This window comes from Myotis daubentonii, chromosome 1, assembly GCF_963259705.1.
Source record: "Myotis daubentonii chromosome 1, mMyoDau2.1, whole genome shotgun sequence".
Lineage (NCBI taxonomy): Eukaryota > Metazoa > Chordata > Mammalia > Chiroptera > Vespertilionidae > Myotis > Myotis daubentonii.
In genome coordinates, this window is record NC_081840.1 from 53563137 (window position 1) to 53586658 (window position 23522).

Here is a 23522-nt window from a genome sequence, read left to right on the forward strand (position 1 = left end):
AAAGAACTTAAACGTAAGACAGGAAACGATAAAAATCTTAGAAGAATCCATAGGCAGCAAAATATCAAACATATGTCATAGCAATATCTTTACTGATTCAGCTCCTAGGACAATGGAAACCAAGGAGAAAATAAACAAATGGGACTACATCAAACTAGAAAGCTTCTGTACAGCAACAGAAACCATCAACAAAACAAGAAAGCACACTGCATGGAGAACATATTTGCCAATGTCATATCTGATAAGGGCCTAATCTCCAAAATTTATAGGGAACTCATACATCTTAACAAAAGGAAGATAAACGATCCAATCAAAAAATGGGCAAAGGACTTAAATAGACTCCTTTCGAAAGTGGACATTCAGAAGGCCAAGAGACATATGAAAACATGCTCAAAGTCACTAATCATCCGAGAGATGCAAATCAAAACAACAATGAAGTATCATCTCACACCTGTCAGAATGGCTATCATCAACAAATCAACAAACGACAAGTGCTGGAGAGGATGGGGAGAAAAGGGAACACTCGTGCACTGCTGGTGGGAATGCAGACTGGTGCAGTCACTGTGGAGAACAGTACGGAGTTTCCTCAAAAAACTAAAAATGGAACTCCCATTTGACCCAGTTGATCCCACTTCTAGAAATATATCCCAAGAAACTAGGAACACCAATTAGAAAGGCTATATGCACCCCTATGTTCATAGTAGCAAAATTCACCATAGCTAAGATTTGGAAACAGCCTAAGTGCCCATTAGTAGATGAGTGGATTTGTGGTACATCTACACAATGGAATAATAAGCTGCTGTAAAAAAGGAGTTCTTATCATTTGCAACAGCATGGATGGAATTGGAGAGCATTATGCTAAGTGAAATAAGCCAGTCAGAGAAAGATAAATATCACATGATCTCACTTATTTGTGGAATATAATGAACAACATAAACTGATGAACAAAAACAGATCCAGAGACAGAGAAGCATCAATCAGACCATCAAACCTCAGTGGGAAGGTAGGGGAGGGTGGGGTAAGGGGGAGAGATCAACCAAAGGACTTATATGCAAGCATACTGGCCTAACCAATGGACACAGACAACAGGGGGGTGAGGGCATGAGAGGGGGGATGGGGAGTAATGTGGGGATAAGGACACATATGTAATAACTTAACCAATAAAGAAATTAAAAAAAAATACAAATGAAAGTTGTAATAAGATACTACTTCTGCCCTCTAATATGGCTAAAATTAAAAAGACTGACAATATCAAGTGTTGATGCTACAGGATAACTGGAGCTCTCACATATTGCTAGTGGGAATAAAATCACTGTGGAACACAATTTGACAGTTTCTTTAAAAAATTAAACATGCACTTTCCATAATACCCAGAAATTCTACTCCTAGTTATTTATTCAACATCATGAATAATACTGGATGTGTCTATACATACACACAAAGTGTGTCTACACAAAACACTGGTACATGAAAATTCATAGTGGCTCTATATCCAATGGTCCAAAGCTGGAATCGAATCAAATGCCCTTCAACTGGTGAATAGATCAACAAAAATAAATTCATAAATAAATACTACTCAGCAATACAAGGGAATGAACCACACAGCACACAACAGTATTGATGAATCTCAAAAACATTACGCTGAACAAATGAAGCCAGATGCAAAAAAAGGTACATACCTATGATTCCATCTATATGAAATTTTAGAACAGGAAAAACTAATCTGTAGTAAAGGATTGCAGTTAAGTGATTGCATGGAGCCATGGTTAGAGAGTAGAGATGGATGAGGAAGGGATACAATAGAAATTTAGGGGAAGGGGTGATGGAAATTTTCTTTATCTTGATTGTGGTGGTAGTTACAAGGATGGACTAGCTTGTAAAGACTCAATGAGTTGTACAATTGAAACAAGCATATTTTTAAAAAACAAGCATATTTTAATGCAGAGATCATTCACAGAAAAACAAAATCGATGCTGAAATAACATGCTTTCTTTTTTGTTTGTTTTTTATTTTATTGGTTTTTTTTTTATAGAGACGAAGGGAGAGAGGTAGAGAGTTAGAAACATCAATGAGAGAGAAACTTCGATCAGCTGCCTCCTGCACACTCCCTACTGGGTATGTGCCCACAACCAAGATACCTGCCCTTGACCGGAATCGAACCTGGGACCCTGGCGTCCACAGGCTGATGCTCTATCCACTGAGCCAAACCGGTTAGGGCTGTTTTTATGTTCTAAAAATGACTTCATCTATTAGTGTCAGCAGCTAAAATAATATACATAACTGTTTAAATAGTTAGCTTTTGCCGGTTTATAGAAGCAGCTTCATTAAACTAAAGCTCTGTTTTATATTTCTGTGAACTGTACATTGAGATTTGTTTCTAGAAATATATAAAATAAATGCAATTATCAAAGAGAGATTCAGTCTTTAGTTCCATATAACCCAGAAAGAGTTATGCTTCTCTGGCTCCTAGGTAAATAAGGATGCAAGCTGGGAATTTAGAGCAAATGAAAGTTTCCATAAAAATCTTCAGGTAGCCAATGTACCATAATTACTTAGTTACTATGAACCAAAAGTTTCAAATATTTAACTCTAAACAGCAAGGAGATTTTGGAACGACTGTGTGTTTAAGTCCATTTAATTTGGAGAGGGAGGGTGCAGTTGCAGAAAAAGTCTATGTGCTTTGTAGAAAAAAAACCCATTTTGTAGTCAGACAAATACTGTTTGAATCCTGTTCTTTTACTCCTATGTGGCCTTGGGCATTCTCCTTAACCTCTCAGACTCAGTTTCCTTTTTATAAATGTTTTGCCTGGCACAAAGCACCCAAAATATGTTAGATCCTTTTCTGCCCATACAAAGGTAGTGTTACAGTCAATGCAGTCCTTTGGAAATGTTAATCTCTTGGCATACTACAGGATACAATGGACAAGGAAAAGAGAAAGGACATAAAATAACCAGTAAGGAGGATCAGAAATAATAGGAGCTTTAACCACGTAGTGAGTGGCAATGGGAATTGAAGAAATGAATGAAAAACATTAAGAAGAAAGAATGCACAGGATGGAGTATGATGTTTAAGAACAAGAATCAAAAATATAAACAAAGTTTTAAGATTATGCGAGACTAGAACAGTGATATGACCAGAGCTGGGTTGCATAATGACAAATGATAAAGTGTTCATACAAATTAAAATTGTTGTTCCCCAGATAGAACAGCTTTTTTTCCTTAGGCCACTTGTCCAGATTTCTTAGCCCAACAGTAATATAATATATTTCTATTTAATTAAAAAATTTCTAGTAGCCACTTTAATAAGTAAAATTAATTTTAATACTATTTCCCTTATCCCAATACATCCTAAATATCATCATTTCAACCTGTAACCATTATAAAAATATTAATGAGATTTCACATTCTTTATTCTCTTTTATATTTAGTCTTCAAAATCTGATATTTATTTTAAACTTTCAGCACGTCACAATTTGGACTAGTCACATATACAGTGAGTGGCTACCGTACTGGACAACACAGGCTTAGAGTATTAAATACTAACATCAATTTTTATTTCTAGATGAGTAGGTAAGACAAAATTTGGTAATGTTACACTATTCAGCAATAAAAACGAGCGGACTACTATAACATGGGTGAGTCTAAAATGCTTTATGCTAAGTGGAAAAAAAAACAAAAACCCACCAGACTCAAAAGGCTACTATGTGGTTCTATTTATGACATTATCATAAGAGCCAAAAAATAAGAACCAAAAGAAATGAGTGTTGCCTGAGGCTGGGAGGAGAGGAAGGACTTGACTAAATTCACAAGGGAATTTTGTGGGATGATGGGCATGTTTTATATCTCAATTATGGTGTGGTTTCAGGACTGTGCATTTGTTAAAACTCATAGAACTGTGTAATAAAAGAGGTGATTTATTGTATATAAATTATATCCCAATAAATCTGATATTAAAAAATGTATTACCAGATGATAATGCTAATTATACAAGGCCATAATGTTTAAAAATAGGCACTTTTATATGAACACACTAAAGAGAAATATGACATTATAATGAAGAATGCATATTTTCTTACTACTTAAATCTCAATACATGCTATGTTACATAAATTTAATCGTCACTCAGTCTTACAAAATAATACCGCATAGTGTATTTTGTTAACACAATGGTATGCAATATAAAAATTCTTAAGTAGGACAGTTTATTTAAAACATATTCTCCCTGCAGATATGACACCAAAAGCACAAGCAACCAAAGATATATTAAATAAATTGGATTTCAAAATTAAAAATTTTTGTGCTTCAAAGTACACCATAAAGAAAGTGCAAAGACAACCCAATGAATGGGAGAAATATTTGCAAATCATATATCTGATGAGGGGCTGTATCTAGAATATATAATTATCTCTTACTACTTAATAATTTTAAAATTCTAATTTTAAAAATGGGCAAAGACCCTAACCGGTTTGGCTCAGTGGATAGAGCGTTGGCCTGTGGACTGAAAGGTCCCAGTTTCGATTCCGGTCAAGGGCATGTACCTGGGTTGCGGGCACATCCCAAGTAGGAGGTGTGCAGGAGGCAGCTGATGGATGTTTCTCTCTCATCGATGTTTCTAACTCTCTAGCCCTCTCCCTTCCTCTCTGTAAAAAATCAATAAAATATATTTTGTTTCTAGAAATATATAAAATAAATGCAATTATCAAAGAAAGATTCAGTCTTGAGTTCCATATAACCCAGAAAGAATTATGCTTCTCTGGCTCCTAGGTCAATAAGGATCTGAACAGACATATTTCCTCAGAAGATATACAAATGTCCAATAAACATATAAAATATCTTCAAAATCATGAGTTATCAGGAAAATGTACCTCAAAACTACAATGAGATAACCACTGCACACCAATAGAATGGCTATAATGAAAAAGATAATCTAACGTGTTGGTGAGAATGTAGAGAGAAACTGGAACCCTTATACACTGCTGGTGGAAATGTAAAAGTTGTATAGCTGGTTTGGAAAACAGCTGGCAGTTCCTCAAAAGTTAAATAAAGGGTTAACCTATGACCCAGCAATTCCATTCCTAGGTATTTACCCAAGAGAAATGAAAGCATGTCCACACAAAAACCTGTATGTACATCAATGTTCATAGCAGCATGATTCACAAAAATTGGAAACAAACCAAATGTCTATCAAATGATAAACAGATAAATGTGTTACAACTACATACTCCATGAAAAGTACTAAAGTAATGATATGTGCTACAGTGTGGATAAAACTTGAAAACATGTTAAGCTGAAGATGTCAGTCTCAAAATACCACACATTGTATGATGCTGTATATATGAAATGTCCAGAATAGTCAAATCTATTGAGACAAAAAGATTAGAAATTGCCTAGGGCTGGAAGGGTTTAGAAGAAGCGGGATGGGGTACTTGGCTAAAGGGTATGGGTGTCTTTTGCAGTGCTGAAATGTTCTAAAATTGATAGTGGTGGTAGTTGCACAACTGTGAATACACTAAAAGCCACTGAATTGTACACTTAAAAGGGTGCTATGTAGTCTATGTGAACTATATCTCAATAAATCTATTAAAAAATACTCTCCTATATAAGGAACAAGAGGTTTTAGTCAACACTAACAAAATAACTAAACAACCAATAGTGGTGTCTATCCAAATGTGCAACTATAGTGGTTTAGTGCATCTTTGGTTTTAGGTTAAGAAAAATAGCAAAATAATTACCCTTTCTATTGAAGACAACTGTTGCTGTAATCCATCACATTTTTTGTTTGCTTCTTCGAAAAGAGTTTTATATTTTTCTGTTTGAGACTGTTGCAAATTAATTGTTCGCTGCTGTCTTACACAATCTTCCTCAAAATTTTTTACTTGAGACTTTAAATCCTGAATTTCATCCTCCTATAGTTATGAAATTATAGATTATGTTAAAAAATGCACATGATTGGTATATAAAAATGCACATGATTTAAAAATATAAAGCAGAAAAAAGGAACTTCATATGATCTTTGATTTTCATCTTAAAAAATGAAAGTCACATATTTTATTTGTGCTTAATAGCTTACACTTGTAAGTCTAATATAAAGAATTCTAATTGCTAACAAGTATTTAAAATTATTTAGCTCTGAAAATTCCACATCTTAGAATGGAGTTCAGTGTTTACATATAATTTTTAATTCAAAATTTAACTGAATTATATCTCAATGAAGCTAATTTAAAAATATAATTTAAATTATTCCTAAAATGTCTTAATATTAGAGCATATACATTGAGAGCTTTTAAAAACTAACCTTTCTATTGCATTCACATACAACATTATCCAATTCCTGCTGCATAACACGGAGTTTGGCCTTCAGAAATCTGATCTGTGCTTCTGTGGATTTAAATAATTATATTTATTGCCTTTCACTGAATCTAAAACATCATCATTTATAAGACAGACCATTATATTATAAAAGAACAAACACGTTCAAGATGGGAATCTAACAGGAGGTCCCTGTTTGGGAAGACTAAATACTCCTAATTTAAAGATAAATTAACAAATCACCCAACAGAAACAAATGCTCACATTTCAACAGTGGAACCAAGTAAAAAAAGGGGGGGGTCGGAGGGGAACCAAAGCACTCCTGAGAATCTGGACCACAGGCATACGTCTGCGTACACACTTTCTGTTCCCAAGCTCTCATCAAGGTCCCCAGTGGAGCTGATGAGGTGCAGTAGGTTCTAACCCACCTAGATCTCTCTAGCCTCAACTCTCTTTCTAGCTTCTCATATAACTTCAGGCTAACAGGGATAGAAGGGGAATGATAAATTCAAAAGTGTGACATTTGCAGTAGTTGGTCTCTAGGGGAAAAGAAAGAAGAATGGGAGAGCATGACCTTTTCCTACTATCTCTTTCTCTCCCCCACTTTAGGTACCCAGCACTAACCTCCCCATCCCACTCCAACTATTAGTCTTACAAAGCAATCTGTGCTGCTAGACTACTTGTTGATCTTTTCCTCCCCCAGGTAACCACAGGCAATCATCTGGAATAAAAGGGGAGACATGCAGGGCAAAAATTCTCAAAAAGGGGGTAAAGATGCAGAGGGGTAATTGAGCAATTAGAAAAAGTAGTTTGTGCTGGTTCCCGGTATCAGGGAAGAGGAATACTGTAACAGGGCCATGTTCACCGTGTGCTGAGGAACAGCTAACATCTGACCATTGTGTCCTTGAAGGCATCTTAAGAGAGACACAAGGCAACGTCCTGCTTCGTTTAACTTCCTTCTTGACAACTAGCCCCTGAAAGCTTGGATAGGTCAATAAATATAGTAAACGCACAAATATATTTCTCCTCACTTACGACTAACTAGCATGCAGCACAACAATCATTATACATATAATTATTGTGATTTTCACAGAATCAGATAATTTTAAAGATGAAGTTTATAATCATCTAATACAAACTGCTAAATTTTGAAACTAATGTATTGCTATTATAGAGGGGCTAAGTGGCTTGTCTGAACTCACAATTAATTATAGTTCAGCATTAACTATGTACATATACACTGAACCGTCTTATTTTTTGTTAACAATAGCATTGGTGACACCTCACAAACTCAACATAATTTTAGAGGCATTACTGGTAACTAACAATGTCTTCAGATGATCTAAACTTAGTACTTTTATGTTTCTAGTGGTCTGACGAAAATGAGTTTATAAGAAAGAAAATTATATTGGTTAGAAAACTCATTTGATCATTTTACCTGATGCTACATCTATAATTCATTTATTCTTTTGCATGTGTTAATTTAATATGCACTAAGCAGAATATAATAATGGTAAATGAAAAAATTCAAAGAATCATGTGTGTGGTCTTTTTAAAAATTTTAATGTTTTAAGGATTAGTTTTGGGACATTTTAACCTTAGTTGAAGAGTGGTCAATGAAACTAACACCATAAAAGTAGAGACTAGTTCAATGAAGCAGTTACTTTCCCATGATCCACTTTCATAATTACTGACTCATAACCAATTACTTCAGTTACAGTCCCACTCATTCCTTCCACCATCATGTCCCACTAGATCAGCAGTTCTCAACCTGTGGGTCACGACCCTTTTGGCGGTCGAACGACCCTTTCACAGGGGTCGCCTAAGACCATCCTGCATATCAGATATTTACATGACGATTCATAACAGTAGCAACATTACAGTTATGAAGTAGCAACGAAAACAATTTTATGGTCGGGTCACAACATGAGGAACTGTATTTAAAGGGCCAGAAGGTTGAGAACCACTGCACTAGATGATTTTGAAACAAATACATCACAATATATTTTAAAATGCAAAAAAGTTCCTAAATATCTTTTTCTAATTACCTGTGATATAAGTAAAAGAAAACGTACCTGTCCCAATGTCTTCACTAGCACCACAGAAAATATCGTCATCCATATCATCAGGCAGGCCTTCCTCTTCCAGTTGCCCTTCAATTTTGCTAACTGTTTTTGCAAGAGAAAAGTCTGAGAAATCCTCTGGAATGGCAACATCATTGGCAGTTGGTACATCAGAGTATTTCAACTTTATACTAAAAAAGAAAATTACATATGTAAATGTACATTACACATACTATATATGTAAGACTCCTAAATATGACTTATCCAAATAACAAAGCATATCAAAATTATCATAAAATTTAAATTTATGATGAAACCTATAGTTGATACTTTCAACGACTATAAGTGTCTTAGTAGACTTTCCATCTTTATGAATTACAGAACCACAGAGCTAGAAAGGCTTTGTGAGGCCTGTTTATTTTAACATTGCCTCCAAACAAGTGAACATCAAAAATAAAAGTACTAAACTTGGCCTCCTTGGTCAAATCTAGCCTGTGGCTTTTAATTTCACATGCTGCTGGAGAAGACCTGTACAAATAATAGCACTCTAGCCATAATTCTGCAAACACTAAAAAAATAATATCTCTTGAGAAAGAATTACAGAGTAAACACTTCTTAGCTCAAACTCAACATTTTTTTCAACCTAAAAAAACACATTGTAACCAGGATCAAAGTCGACCAAAAAGTTGGATTTACTTTTGATACAAAAGCAAAAGCTTCTGAATTTTATTTTGAAAAGCAACCTTTTCTTTATAAAAGTAAACATGAAGTCTAAAAAATAAGATAACCTTTCCAGTATATAGTATGTATTCTCTCTTCTTCAATTAGTCAATTTTTAGATTTTTCTTCCTATCCTTTCACTCTATTTTTTTCTCTATTTATTGAAAAAAACAAAAAGGTTATTTAGCCAATTAACAGACACAAAAATTAACAAACATTTTTCCCAAATTAGGAGTTTAGGTAAGTAATCCTATCTAATAAAAGAGTAATATGACTGGAGAACCAAGATGGCGGCATAGGTTAACGCCGGAGTTTGCTGCTTTGAACAACTACTTCAAAAGTGAAACTAAAAGACGGACCGGACATCACCCAGAACCACAGGAACGCTGGCTGAGTGGAAGTCCTACAACTAGGAGGAAAGAGAAACACATATGGACACTCAGAGGAGGTGCAGTGCTGAAGTCAAATTCTGAGGTGCGGAGTGCGCGGAGCGGGCTGGCGGCGGAGTGCGCGGTTGGCGTTTTCAATCCGGAGGGAGTCGCAGACTCTGAGCTCCAGATACAGGCGAGTCTCTAGGGACCCAGACTCAAACGGGAGAAGCGGGACTGTCTGGCTTCGGTCAGAGCGAGTGCAGCTTTCTCTCCGAGCTTTGCAGCAGGTGCTGGGACTCAGAGAGGCAGAGCCCTTGGGGACAGGACTGAGAGCAGCCATAACTGCTCTCTCTGGCCCACCCTGTTGATCCTGTGCGACCCGCCCTGCCCAAGCCCTGCACAGAGGCCTTTGCCAGATAGCCTCAGGCAAAGGCTAGATTAGCACCTCCCTAGAGGACAGAAGTTCTCTCACTGCTGACAGCTGATTCTCATAGCCACTTGGCCTGGAGGTCAAACCCTCCCTGGTATTAGCTACAACAATCAAGGTTTAACTATAAGACTGCGAACAAAGACCACTAGGGGGTGCACCAAGGAAGCATAACAAAATGCGGAGACAAAGAAACAGGACAAAATTGTCAATGGAAGATATAGAGTTCAGAACCACACTTTTAAGGTCTCTCAAGAACTGTTTAGAAGCCGCTGATAAACTTAATGAGATCTACAAGAAAACTAATGAGACCCTCGATGTTATATTGGGGAACCAACTAGAAATTAAGCATACACGGACTGAAATAACGAATATTATACAGACTCCCGACAGCAGACCAGAGGAGCGCAAGAATCAAGTCAATGATTTGAAATGCGAGGAAGCAAAAAACACCCCCGGAAAAGCAAAATGAAAAAAGAATCCAAAAATGCGAGGATAGTGTAAGGAGCCTCTGGGACAGCTTCAAGCGCACCAACATCAGAATTATAGGGGTGCCAGAAGATGAGAGAGAGCAAGATATTGAAAACCTATTTGAAGAAATAATGACAGAAAACTTCCCCCACCTGGTGAAAGAAATGGACTTACAGGTCCAGGAAGCGCGGAGAACCCCAAACAAAAGAAATCCAAAGAGGACCACACCAAGACACATCATGATTAAAATGCCAAGAGCAAAAGACAAAGAGAGAATCTTAAAAGCAGCAAGAGAAAGAAACCCAGTTACCTACAAGGGAATACCCATACGACTGTCAGCTGATTTCTCAACAGAAACTTTGCAGGCCAGAAGGGAGTGGCAAGAAATATTCAAAGTGATGAATACCAAGAACCTACAACCAAGATTACTTTATCCAGCAAAGCTATCATTCAGAATTGAAGGTCAGATAAAGAGCTTCACAGATAAGGAAAAGCTAAAGGAGTTCATCACCACCAAACCAGGATTATATGAAATGCTGAAAGGTATCCTTTAAGAAGAGGAAGAGGAAGAAAAAGGTAAAGATACAAATTATGAACAACAAATATGCATCTATCAACAAGTGAATCTAAGAATCAAGTGAATAAATAATCTGATGAACAGAATGAACTGGTGATTATAATAGAATCAGGGACATAGAAAGGGAATGGACTGACTATTCTTGGGGGGGAAAGGGGTGTGGGAGATGCGGGAAGAGACTGGACAAAAATCATGCACCTATGGATGAGGACAGTGGGTGGGGAGTGAGGGTGGAGGGTGGGGCGGGAACTGGGAGGAGGGGAGATATGGGGGGGAAAAAAGAGGAACAAATGTAATAATCTGAACAATAAAGATTTCATTAAAAAAAATAAAACTTTATTTACTAAAACAAAAAAAGAGTAATATGCAAATTAACCATCACTCTGCAACAAAGATGGCAGCACCCATAGTGGTCCAGGGCGGGACACTAGCAGTGTTGCCCCAGCAATGTGAGCCCAGCGTCTGCGTCTCGGCCACATGGAGGGAGGGGAGGGTCCCTGACCCGGCCACGCGGAAGGAGGAGAGGGGCCTCAGGCCAGAGGCCAGGGCAAGGGATGCTGGGCTCACGGTGACGCAAGCCCAGTTTCCCCGCCCTGGCCATACAGAAGGAGAAGAGGGGCCTCGGGCCAGAAGCCAGGCGAGAGACACTGGTGTCGTTGCAGGCCAGGCTGAGGGACCTCCCCACCCCCTCCCCCCGTGCACGAATTTCGTGCACTGGGCCTCTAGTAGACATATAAATTGAATAACCCTGTGAATAAGAAGCTGATTGGTACAACCCACAGGAGGTATGACCCTCCTTTTCTAGAAAGTCTCCAACCCAAAGAGCCTCATTGGCCCCATTTTTAATACATAAAGTACTAAGACCAGTCTTGAATTATTTTTCATCAAAAACAATAGAATGTAAATCCTAAAAGACAAACTTTCAAATTGACCATACTTTCGCTATGCCTTAAGCCACGCCCACCAGCCAATCGGAGCAACTATATGCAAATTAACCCAACCAAGATGGCAGCTGGCAGCCACAGAGCTGGAGCGAGCAGGAGGCTTGCTTGCTCCAGTGATGGAGGAAGCCAAGGTTCCGTGTCTGCTGTAGCTGGCTCTGAGCTCCAGTCTAAGAAACAATGTTGCAATTATAGAAGCTAAACAAACCCAGAAACCTGCTTTCAGCCAGCGAGGCCTCAGAGCTGGAGCTGCAACAGTGTTTCAATTATAGAAGCCAAATAAACCCCAGATACCTGCTTTCAGCAGCCGAGGCCTCAAGCTGGAGCCGGCCTCAGAGCTAAAGCCGGCTCTCAGCTCCAGTGACAGTTATAGAAGGTAAATAAATCCCAGAATTAAAAAAAAAGAAAAAAAGGAGAGGTTGGGAGCTTCAGTCACCTGCCAGCCTAAAAACAGCCCTCAGCCCCTTACCCAGACTGGCCAGGCACCCCAGTGAGGACCCCCATCCTGAAGGGGGTGTGACCAGCTGCAAACAGCCATCATTCCCTCACCCAGGCTGGCCAGGCACCCAAGCGGGACCCCCCACCCTGATCCGGGACACCCTTCAGGGCAAACCAGCCGGCCCCCACCCATGCACCAGGCCTCTATCCTATATAGTAAAAGGGTAATATGCAAACTGACCCTAACAGCAGAAAGACTGGGAATGACTGGTTACTATGACACACACTGACCACCAGGGGGCAGACGCTCAATGCAGGAGCTGCCCTCTGGTGGTCAGAAGGGCTCTCACATGGGAGGAGCTCTGCTCAGCCACAAGCCAGGCTGACTGCTGCCAGTACAGCGGTGGTGGTGGGAGCCTCTCCTGCCTCCTCAGCAGCGCTAAGGATATCCGACTGCAGTTTAGGCCTGCTCCCCGCTGGCAAGTGGACATCCCCCGAGGGCTGCCGGGCTGCCAGAGGGATGTCTGATTGCCATCTTAGGCCCAATCCCCCGGGGAGCAGGCCTAAGCCAGCAGGTGGTAATCCCCTGAGGGGTCCCAGACTGCGAGAGGGCACAGACTGGGCTGAGGGACCTCCCCACCCCCTAGTGCACAAATTTTTGTGCACCGGGCCTCTAGTTATATTATAGTCTTGGAGCAAGTCAAATCATTCTATGTCTCAAATACAGTAAGATATGGTGCCATTAAATACTCAAAAAGTATATGCAATTTTGTTTACTTCAGAGAAATAGGCAGAAAATAACATCTAGGTTCTAGTCATAGTTCTAAGAAAATACAAAATTAACTGCTGCAAGACATTTCTGATAGAAAATGTTTTAAATTATTGAATGTGGATATATATATGTGGAGATATATATATATATATATATGGTGTAATTTTGTATATTTTGTGGTAAAAAAGACCTGGAGAAACAAAAAACTTAATTAAGAATGGCCTGACCAGTGTAGCTCAGTAGTTGTGCATTAACCTATGAACCAGGCGGTCATAGTTCGATTCCCGGTCAAGGGCACATGCCCAGGTTGCAGGCTCAATAGCCATTTTGGGGCATGCAGGAGGCAGCCAATCAATGATTCTCTCTAGTGTTGATGTTTCTATCTCTCTCTCCCTGCCCCTTCCTCTCTAAAATCAATAAAAAATATTTTTAAAAAAGAATGATACTACTGTAAATTATAAAATTTAGGGAAAAGTATACTTTTAAAACTGTACTATACCTTGAATTTGTTTTCTTTCCTTTATTTGCAGAGTGTAGTTTTTTTTTAACCTTGTTTACTGGATCAACATTTTTGCTCTTTGGCTATATGAAAAATATTTAAATTATTGATTAGTTAGATTCTAATCATGTGCTAAAGTAAGTAATTCAGACTTGTTGGTTTGCTACATAAAAGAATTGCTACTTTCATGAAGTGAATCAAACTGTATTTTTAAAAATCCCAGAATTCTATAGCTGGAAAAGACCTAGATGATATTAGGACCAAGAGATTCCAAGACAAAGAAAATGAGTCCCAAAGTTTAAAGGATACTCAGCTAGCGGGTTGTACGTTAAACTGAATGTTCTGACTCACAGAATTTAGTTCCCCTTACTGATTATTCCCCCGATGGCTTTCATGTGTGCCAACCATGTCAAACCTGCAGCCAGCTGTGAGTTTGACATGCTTGATGTATACTGTTACTTAGACCTACATCCCCATGGGTGGGGAATTTACAGCCCACAGTAAACTCAGCATCTACAATAGTAATCCCTACATGTAAATATTTAAATGAATGAATAAACCTTTTCAAAATACATTCTTTGTATATAAATACTTTTCTTTTTCAGATTTTCTATCTATAAATTTGGACTTCAGATAGAAAACTAAAATATCCTTAGGGTACAGACTCATTTCACTTAGAATTTTTTCCATCATAGCTCCAAATTGTTGAGTGAAATTATGAGACAAAAATGGATTTCATTTATTTTATGAGGCAAAATTTCATTAAGACATCTCTTCTGAGTATCAAGCTTATATTCTATTTCTAGAGTCATAACACTTCTCTGTTTTGTGTAAGAAAAGTCTAAAAAAAACCCCTAAATTTTACAGAATGTAATTATACTCACAAAAAGTTTGATTTCATACCTGAGTTTCTGAATATAGATGAACTGTCCCTTCAGATAATAGACCTCTAGAGACCAAAAATAAATGTACATTAATAATAATAGATGATATTGAGCTGAGACCTAATAAAATTCAATAGCAACTATATTTGAAAGGAAAAAATACACATCAAGTAGACTTTGCTATAATTTTAGGTATGCATATGTTAATTTATTTAACATGAGTGTCACAAATAAGAAAAGTGGTTTGGTTGAATAAGTCACCTTAAAAATACTGTACTTGAATTCTCCCACAACCACATCAAAATTACTACTAAACTACAGAACAACCATCATTCAGAACCGCCTGAAATCTAGCTGAATGTAAGTCCTCATCAATTTTAAAGAGGCCTCATCAAGACTAGTAGGAGGGGAGCGGAGATGTGGAATGGGCTGGTCCCACACCTACATATGGTGATAAAAACTGGGAGGGATATCTCAGCTGTGGAGGTCACTTCTGAGGAGGGGTCCCAGCCCCACACCAGGTCCTCCCAGCCCAGGATTCCAGGGCCAAGAAGAGAAGTCTCCATAACTTCTGCTATAAAAACCAACAAGAATCTCTGGTTGGTGTGGCTCAGTTAGCTGGGCATCGTCCCATGCACCTAAAGGTTGCTGATTTGATTCCTGATAAGTGAACATGTCCAGGTTGTGGGTTCAGTCCCTGGCAGGAAGCAGCTGATCAATGTTTCACTCTCACATTGATGTTTCTCTTTCTCCCTCTCCCTGTCTCTCTCTCTCTAAAAATCAGTAAGAAAATCTTTTTAAAACACACACAACAAAACCAGCATGGACTATGGCTGAGTAAGACCAAGGACTTCTGGAGTTCGGGCAGTTCCTTTAAAAGGAACCATGCGCAGACCTACTGGACTCCCTCCCTCTGAGGTCTTGCACTGGGGCAACAGGCTGAAAGGAACCAGGGGCAAACAGGGAGGAAGTGGATTGTGTGGCATCAAGGTGAAAGCTGTGGGTAGACAGCTTTCTGTCAGATAAAAGTGCTGGCAGAGCTCTGGCTGGGTAGCTCAGTTGCTTAGATGTCTGATTTACCAAGGCTGCAGGTTCCATCCCCAGGGCACATATAAGTATCAACCAACGGATGCATAAATAAGTGAAACAACAAATAGATGTTTCCTTCTCTCATTCTCTCTCTCCCCTGCTAAAATCAATACATAAATTTTTAAAAAATGTTTAAGTGCTGATAGAGGCCGCTGTTCCTTTTCTGAGACCCCTGCCATAGAGCCAGCAGGTGAGTACCTTATCTGAGTCTCAACAGTCACACTGTTCACGCTGCCCTGGTGATTCCCTAAAACCCTTTCCCCCCCAACTTGTGAGCCTATCCAAGCTGTTTCCAGTACCCATACAAATGGCCTATCTTGGCTCATGCTTCAGACTTTCATAAAAATCTCTCTAACAAGCAACATCTGGCCTCAGGGTACCCCATACCTCCAGCTAAGTGACCCCAGGCCCGGCACAAGCAGCAGCTGGCCTTGGTTCGCAGTTTGGCCTTGCCAGGGCATCTCCAAGCCCAGTACAAGTAGCAGCCATCTGCAGATCTCTTTGTAGCTCATGCCGCTGGCTCCAGGCAGAACACAAGCAGCAAATGAGCTTGGCCAGCACCCCCAGGAGGCCTCAGAGCCAGTGCACCCGGTAAACATCTTCAGACCATATTGAAGCACCACCCAACCACCTCCACAAGTGACACACTCAAGTAAATCCTTCTCTGTGGGATGGGCCCCAGCACAGCTATCTATCCTCCATGGTGGTTGGTGGTCACAGCCAGTCCCTGCAGCCAACTGTCCTGGGGATAGCTCCCTTCCATTGACTGCCAATAGCAATCAAGGCTCAACTACAACAGAAGGGTGTACAGAGCCCCACAGGGGGCCTACACCTGGAGTGCCCAGCTCAAGTGAATGGAGAGGCTATGCCATTGGACCCTACAGGACATCTACTACATAAGGTCACTCTACTAAGCCTGGGAAATAGCAGATCTATCTAATACACAGAAACAAACACAGAGAGGCAGCCAAAATGAGGAGACAAAGAAACGTCCCAAATGAAAAACAGAACAGCCCATCAGAAAAAGAACTAAACAAAATGGAGGCAACCTATCAGAAAGAGAGTTCAACACACTGACTATAAGTATGCTTAATGAACTTAGTGAGAACTTAGAAAGAAGAGATAGGAAACAAAAACAAAGATAGAAAAATTAAAAAAAGAAAAAAAAGAAATGAAGAATGCACACTAACTGAAATGAAGACTACATTACAGGGAATCACCAGTACAGTAGATGAAGCAGAGGACTATAAGGAAGCAAAAAACCGCAATTAGAACCGCAAAAGAAAAAAATCCAGGAAAGTAAAGGAGCCTCTGGGACAGCTTCAATGAACCAACACTGGAATCAGGGGGTTTCTGAAAGCGGAAGAGAGAGCAAGAAATGAAAACATATTTCCAGAAAAAAAAAGGACAGAAAACTTCCCTAATCTGGTGAAGGGAACAGACATGCAAGTCCAGAAATCAGAGTCCCAAAGTTGAATCAAAGAGGCCCACACCAAGACACATCAGAATTAAAATGCAAACGTGAAAGACAAAGAATCTTAAAAAGCAAGAGAAAAGCAGTTAGTTACCTACAAGGAAGCTCCCATGCAAGTGTCAGTTGATTTCTCAACAGAACCTTTGCTGCCCAGAAGGGATGGGCAAGAAATATTCAAAGTGATAAAAAGCAAGGACCTATGGCCAAGATTACTCTACCCAGCAATGCTACTATTTAAAATCAAAGGACATATAAAGAGCTTCACAGATAAGAAAAAGCTAAAGATGTTCATTACCACCAAACCAGTATTACATGAAATGTTAAAGGGTCTTTCTTAAGAAAAAAAAGAAAAGAAAAAAAATATGAACAATATTAAATGGTAATAAATACATATTTAACAACTGAATCTAAAAAACAAAATAAACACACAGAATAGAAAGACTCATAGATACAGAGAACATTTTACGGTTACCAGATGGGAGGGAGGTTGGGCACAAGGGGGGAAAAAGATAAAATAAGAAGTACAAGTTGGGCCATAACTGGTTTGGCTCAGTTGATAGAGCATCAGCCTGCGGACTGAAAGGTCCCAGGTTCGATTCCAGTCAAGGGCATGTACCTTGGTTGCGGGCACATCCCCAGTAGGGGGTGTGCAGGAGGCAGCTGATCGATGTTTCTCTCTCATTGATGTTTCTAACTCTCTATCCCTCTCCCTTCCTCTCTGCAAAAAATCAATAAAATATATTAAAAAAAAAAAAGAAGTACAAGTTGGTTGTTACAGAATAGTCTTGGGAATGTAAAGTACAGCATAGGGAATAGAGTCAATAACCCTATAAAACAAAAGCTTAATATGCAAATTGTCCCCTCGACTGGGAGTTCAACCGGGAGTTCAACAAGGGGCAGGGCTGGCCCCTCCCCGACTAGCCCCGCCCCCAGTTAGCCACCCCCATTACTATCGGGGGGCAGGGCTGGCTGGCCAACCTCCCAGGTCCCCTTCCCCCAGCCGGCCAGCCGGATCAGCCTGATCGGGGTGGGCCGGCCAGACCCCACCCGTGCACAAATTATGCACCGGGCCTCTAGTATTCTAATAACTATGTATGGTGTCAGATGGTTACAAATTTATTTGGATAATCACTTAGTAAGTTCTATAAGGTGTAATCACTGGGGTGTATATTTGAAACATGTTTTTAATGTATGTCAACTGTAACTGAAAAATAAAAAATGATTAAAAAGAAATAATTTACCTTTGATAAGATATATTATACATTAGGGTCAGTTTTTTAAAGAAAAATATAGCATAAATCTTAATAACTGGCAAATTATAAGGAGTGATTATTGGTTATACAAGGGGATTACCTATTTTACAAAATTCACCACAGGGCTTTTCATTGTGCACCCACTCAATGTTATCCTTTGTCTAATGTATTTAAATACCTGGTCGGTGTCTGTTTTCCCCATTACATTATAAACTTCATGATGGTAGTAATCATGATGGTAGTAATCATGCATAGTACTTGGCATAGTATATGGCATATAAGCTTTTTTTTTTTTTAATATATTTTATTGATTTTTTACAGAGAGGGAGAGAGATAGAGAGTTAGAAACATCAATGAGAGAGAAACATCGATCAGCCGCCTCCTGCACACTTCCCACTGGGGATGTGCCCGCAACCCAGGTACATGCCCTTGACCAGAATCAAACCTGGGACCTTTCAGTCCGCAGGCTGACACTCTATCCACTGAGCCAAACCGGCCACGGCTGGCATATAAGCTTTTAAATTGGTACTAAATATTTGTTAACTGTATAATAAAGTATATTTAAAATACGATTTACCTTTATGCAAAAATTTTCAAAATATATTTGTAATTTATTTCCAGTTACAGTTGACATTCAATATCTATATATATAAAACCCTAATATGCAAATAGACCAAGTGGCAGAACAACTGAACAACCAATCTGTCGCTATGACATGTGCTGACCACCAGGCAGAACATGGTAGACGTCAGCCACAGCAGAATGGTGGAGCAGGTGAGGGGGGACGCCAGACCAAGGCAGGGCACCAGTCGCTGTCATCGGGGTGAGCTTCTGGTGGTTACTGAAAATTCTTTGCTCCCACATGCCACGGTCCCACCTGGCACTTGGACCGGCACGATCAGCGCGTGGGAGCAGCATGGACGGAAGCAGGGCTGCCGGCAGACAGGGGACTTAGGGCCGTGGCAGGAGGGGCCAGGCGGGGAGGAGGATGGGCCGAGACCCGCCCCTGTGACTACCACAGCCTCTGTGGCCCACAGTTCCTTTCAAGGTGCACAAATTTGTGTACTGGGCCCCTAGTTATTTTATGTTAGTTTCAAGAGTACATCATAGTGTACCAGTACATAAATTATAAATTTCTATAAGTGATTCCCCCAATAAGTCTAGTACCCACCTGGCATTATACATAGTTCAAAATATATCTGTAGTTTAAAACAATGAGTGTTTATGAGGCTCTGCAAACTACAGCCCCGAGGTTGAATCCAGCCATGTCCATTCATTTATACATTATCTATAGATGTTTTCACACTACAACAGCAAAGTTGAATAGTTGTGACAAAGACTGTGTAATCCACAGATCCAAAAATATTTATCTGACTGTTCATTGGAAAAGTTTGCCTGATCAATTTTCCATATCATTTGCAACACGTTTTAATATTTCAGAAAACCTACCATATTGCCACGAAAAATTAAGAGAAATACTCCATTATATCCCCTAAGACAGCAGTTCTCAACCTGTGGGTCGCGACCCCTTTGTTGGTCGAACGACCCTTTCACAGGGGTTGCCTAAGACCATCTTGCATATCAGATATTTACATTATGATTCATAACAGTAGCAACATTATAGTTATGAAGTAGCAACAAAAATAATTTTATGGTTGGGTCACAACATGAGGAACTGTATTTAAAGGGCCAGAAGATTGAGAACCACTGCAAGAGGACATAAAAGCACAATTACTTTCCATCAGATGCCAACAATTAAACTAATAAATTTTTTTCAATATTAAAAACAAAGATATACTTAGGTAAATGTTATTAAGTACAACCTCTTAAAGGAAATGAAAATCAAAACCACATAGCACTTCACACTTGTTAGAATGGCTATTATAAATGCTGGTGAGGATGTGGAGAAAGGGAACCCTTGTGCACTGTTGGTTGGAAAGCAAATTGGTGTAGCCACTATGGGAAATAGCATGGAGGTTCCTCAAAAAAATTGAAAAGAGAACTACCTTATGACCCAGCAATTCCACTTCTGGGTATTTATCTGAAGAAAACAAAAACACACCCAAAAAGTTGTATGCACCCCATGTTCACTGCAACATTATTTACAATAGTCCAGATGTGGAAACAACCTGAATGTCCACTGACAGATGGATGAATAAAGAAACTGTGGTATACAAATACAATGGAATATTATTCTGCCATTAAGAAGACCCATGGATGGACCTTGAGGTCATTACACTAATTGAATAAGTTAGACATAAAAAGACAAATCTCATATGATCTCATTTGTATGTGGAACCGAAAAAAACAACACAAAACAAAAAAACAACTCATAGATACAGGGAACAGACTGGTGGTTGCCAGAGGCTGAGGACTTGGTGGAGGGGGAGGAGAGGGGGGGAATAGTTGAAGGGAATCAAAAGGTACAAAATTTCATTTATAAAATAAATAAGTCATGGGAATGTAATGTATAGCATAACGACTATAGTTAATAATATTGTACTGCATATTTGAAAGTTGCTAAGAAAGTAGATCTTCAAAGTTCTCATTATAACAAAAAATTCTGTAGCCAGGTATATGATGGTTATTAACTAGACTCATTATGATGACTATTTCACAATTGACTATTTCAAATTGCTGTACACCTGAAACTAATATAATGTTATATGTTGATTAGATCTTAAAAATAAAAACAACCTTAAAGCATTTACCCAGTTTTAAAAAAGGTGTTTAAGAATTTAAGTCACTTACCTTAAACTGTAATCATCATCTTCATATGATTTAATTTGTGCTGAAATAGGCTGAGATCGTACTTCTTGCTGATCTCTCTAGTTAAATGAATAAAGATAAGTCACATAGGAAAAAAATGAACAAAAATAGGATTTATTCAAGTGCCTTTTTTATTATTAACCATTTCAAATTTGTCCACAGCTTCCACAAAATTGAGGCACAGAATTCTAAACAACATGGTATGAAAATAAGGTCTGTAACAATGTAGTTGCACCTTTCATCCATTCTGGGTTAAGAAAATCAATTCTAAGGGGAAAATGTTAGCATGTCAATGCCTTTATATGATCTTATCCCACTCCTGCTTCCACCCTACATTAGAATCTTCAGTTCTGTGTAATATGCAAAGGAAATTATACTCACAAGAAATGAAAACATAAATCCATTAGATGGGTAGAAAAATTTGTCGCAAATAACACAGAACTTCAATGTTAAGAATACCATGAAAAGGCTAAAAAAGAAGCACTAAGAGTAAAATCTCTTGGCAAAGATATATCAAGAAATAAAAGGGAGCAAACAAACATTCAATGTGACAATAATTATATCTATCAGTTTCTGTGGGGGCAGGAACTCCTCTTTCCCACCCCTTCCCAGTTTTCTACTCTACTCTTTTTTTTAAAATAAATAAATTACAAGGTCCTTATTAGAGGGCTCTTGGAGCAGAATACATAATGAATCCCTCATTCTACCATAACTTTGGATTTCTTTTTCAAGCATTTTCTGGCTCTTCAGACACTGGCAAAACTAAAAGATGTAATAAAAATATTTCTTTTTAAATAAATTTTTAATTACAAATGCAACTAGCAAATCTGCATCCATTATAAAAATATATTTCCTGAAATGCCATATATATATATATATATATATATATATATGTGTGTGTGTGTGTGTGTGTGTGTGTGTGTGTATATATATATATATATATATATATACATATTTAAGTTTCTTATTCTACTCTAACAAATAATGATGGATATGTATAAGGCCTTAAAATAAAATATCACCTCTTCTTTCCTGCACCCATCAACTCCAAAGTGGGGTGGAGGGTAGGGTTTAAAAGAAAGAATTATAATTAAATTAGGGTAAGAACTAAAAAAAAAAAAAAAAAAAAATTAAAGCAGCCACTTTATTTCTCTAAGGCAGCGGTTCTCAACCTGTGGGTTGCGACCCCTTTGGGGGTCAAACGACCCTTTCACAGGGGTCACCTAAGACCATCGGAAAACACATATATAATTACATATTGTTTTTCTGATTAATCACTATGCTTTAATTATGTTCAATTTGCAACAATGAAATTGGGGGTCACCACAACATGAGAAACTGAATTAAAGGGTCGCAGCATTAGGAAAGTTGAGAACCACTGCTCTAAGGAATGCTTCTATATACTATCATTTCATAATGGGAACACTGATGTATAAGGATGGATGCTTAAAGCAGGAATAACCAATTGGTACCCAGAATGGGGTAAAATATGCTTACATTGTCTAGTGTTATAACCTCATTACATTTTTCCTAACTATAAATCTGATATGGTCTAGCCCTAAGAATGTAAGTAATAGGCATCTGAGGAATTTAAGAAATAAATGACCATCTGAATAAGAAGTAAATTACCATCTAATAATTGTTATCCTTTATCCAGCTTTTGCCCAGAGACAATGTTATTTCCTTCCTTACAGAATTACCAGTGTTAATTCTACATAGCTATTCTCAAATATTAATCCTAAAATAGTGGGAAAAGTTATTAAATATTAATGTTCTTATGATTGGACATCTAAATGGAAAACACTTTGTGGCTTTTAGAAAATATATGCTTATAAAAATCGCATGCATGCATATATACACACACCTACCTACCTACACATATATTCATGTTCAATTTTTAATAATTCATTGAGCTTAAAATTTATGCTTTGGGTACTTTTTTGTATGCATGCTATAAATCAAATTTAAAGAGGAAAAAAAACTAACACACTTACATGGAATTACTACTAACATTTACTTACTATTGCTTCCTCAGCTTGTCGAACGAGATCAGCTGTTTTTGCCTCCAATTCTGCATTTAAACGCCTAAAAGCAGAAAATAATTTACTAATTGGAATATACTGAAGATTCTAACAAAAATAAAAGTAATTAAACTTCAGTAACTATACTTTCGCTCAGTGATGGCGAACCTTTTGAGCTCAGCGTGTCAGCATTTTGAAAAACCCTAACTTGCCAAAACCGGTTTGGCTCGGTGGATAGAGCGTCGGTTTGCGGACTGAAGGGTCCCAGGTTCGATTCCGGTCAAGGGCATGTACCTGGGTTGTGGGCACGTACCTGGGTTGCGGGCACATCCCCAGTAGGAGATGTGCAGGAGGCAGCTGATCGATGTTTCTCTCTCATCGACGTTTCTAACTCTCTATCTCTCTCCCTTCCTCTCTGTAAAAAAATCAATAAAATATATTTTT

General features: G+C 38.6%; 1 protein-coding gene across 1 annotated transcript in view; it reads right to left on the reverse strand.

The window, feature by feature from the left end:
• TEX9 (testis expressed 9) overlaps nucleotides 1–23522 on the reverse strand; it is a 49242-nt gene that overhangs the window by 13962 nt on the left and 11758 nt on the right. The window contains exons 3-9 of the mRNA XM_059670271.1: nucleotides 23079–23142; nucleotides 21040–21116; nucleotides 14492–14537; nucleotides 13589–13671; nucleotides 8385–8563; nucleotides 6296–6378; nucleotides 5733–5906 (exon numbers count right to left, since the gene is read on the reverse strand). Coding sequence (XP_059526254.1) covers nucleotides 5733–5906; nucleotides 6296–6378; nucleotides 8385–8563; nucleotides 13589–13671; nucleotides 14492–14537; nucleotides 21040–21116; nucleotides 23079–23142 — 706 coding nt within the window. The remainder of the gene's footprint in view (nucleotides 1–5732; nucleotides 5907–6295; nucleotides 6379–8384; nucleotides 8564–13588; nucleotides 13672–14491; nucleotides 14538–21039; nucleotides 21117–23078; nucleotides 23143–23522) is intronic.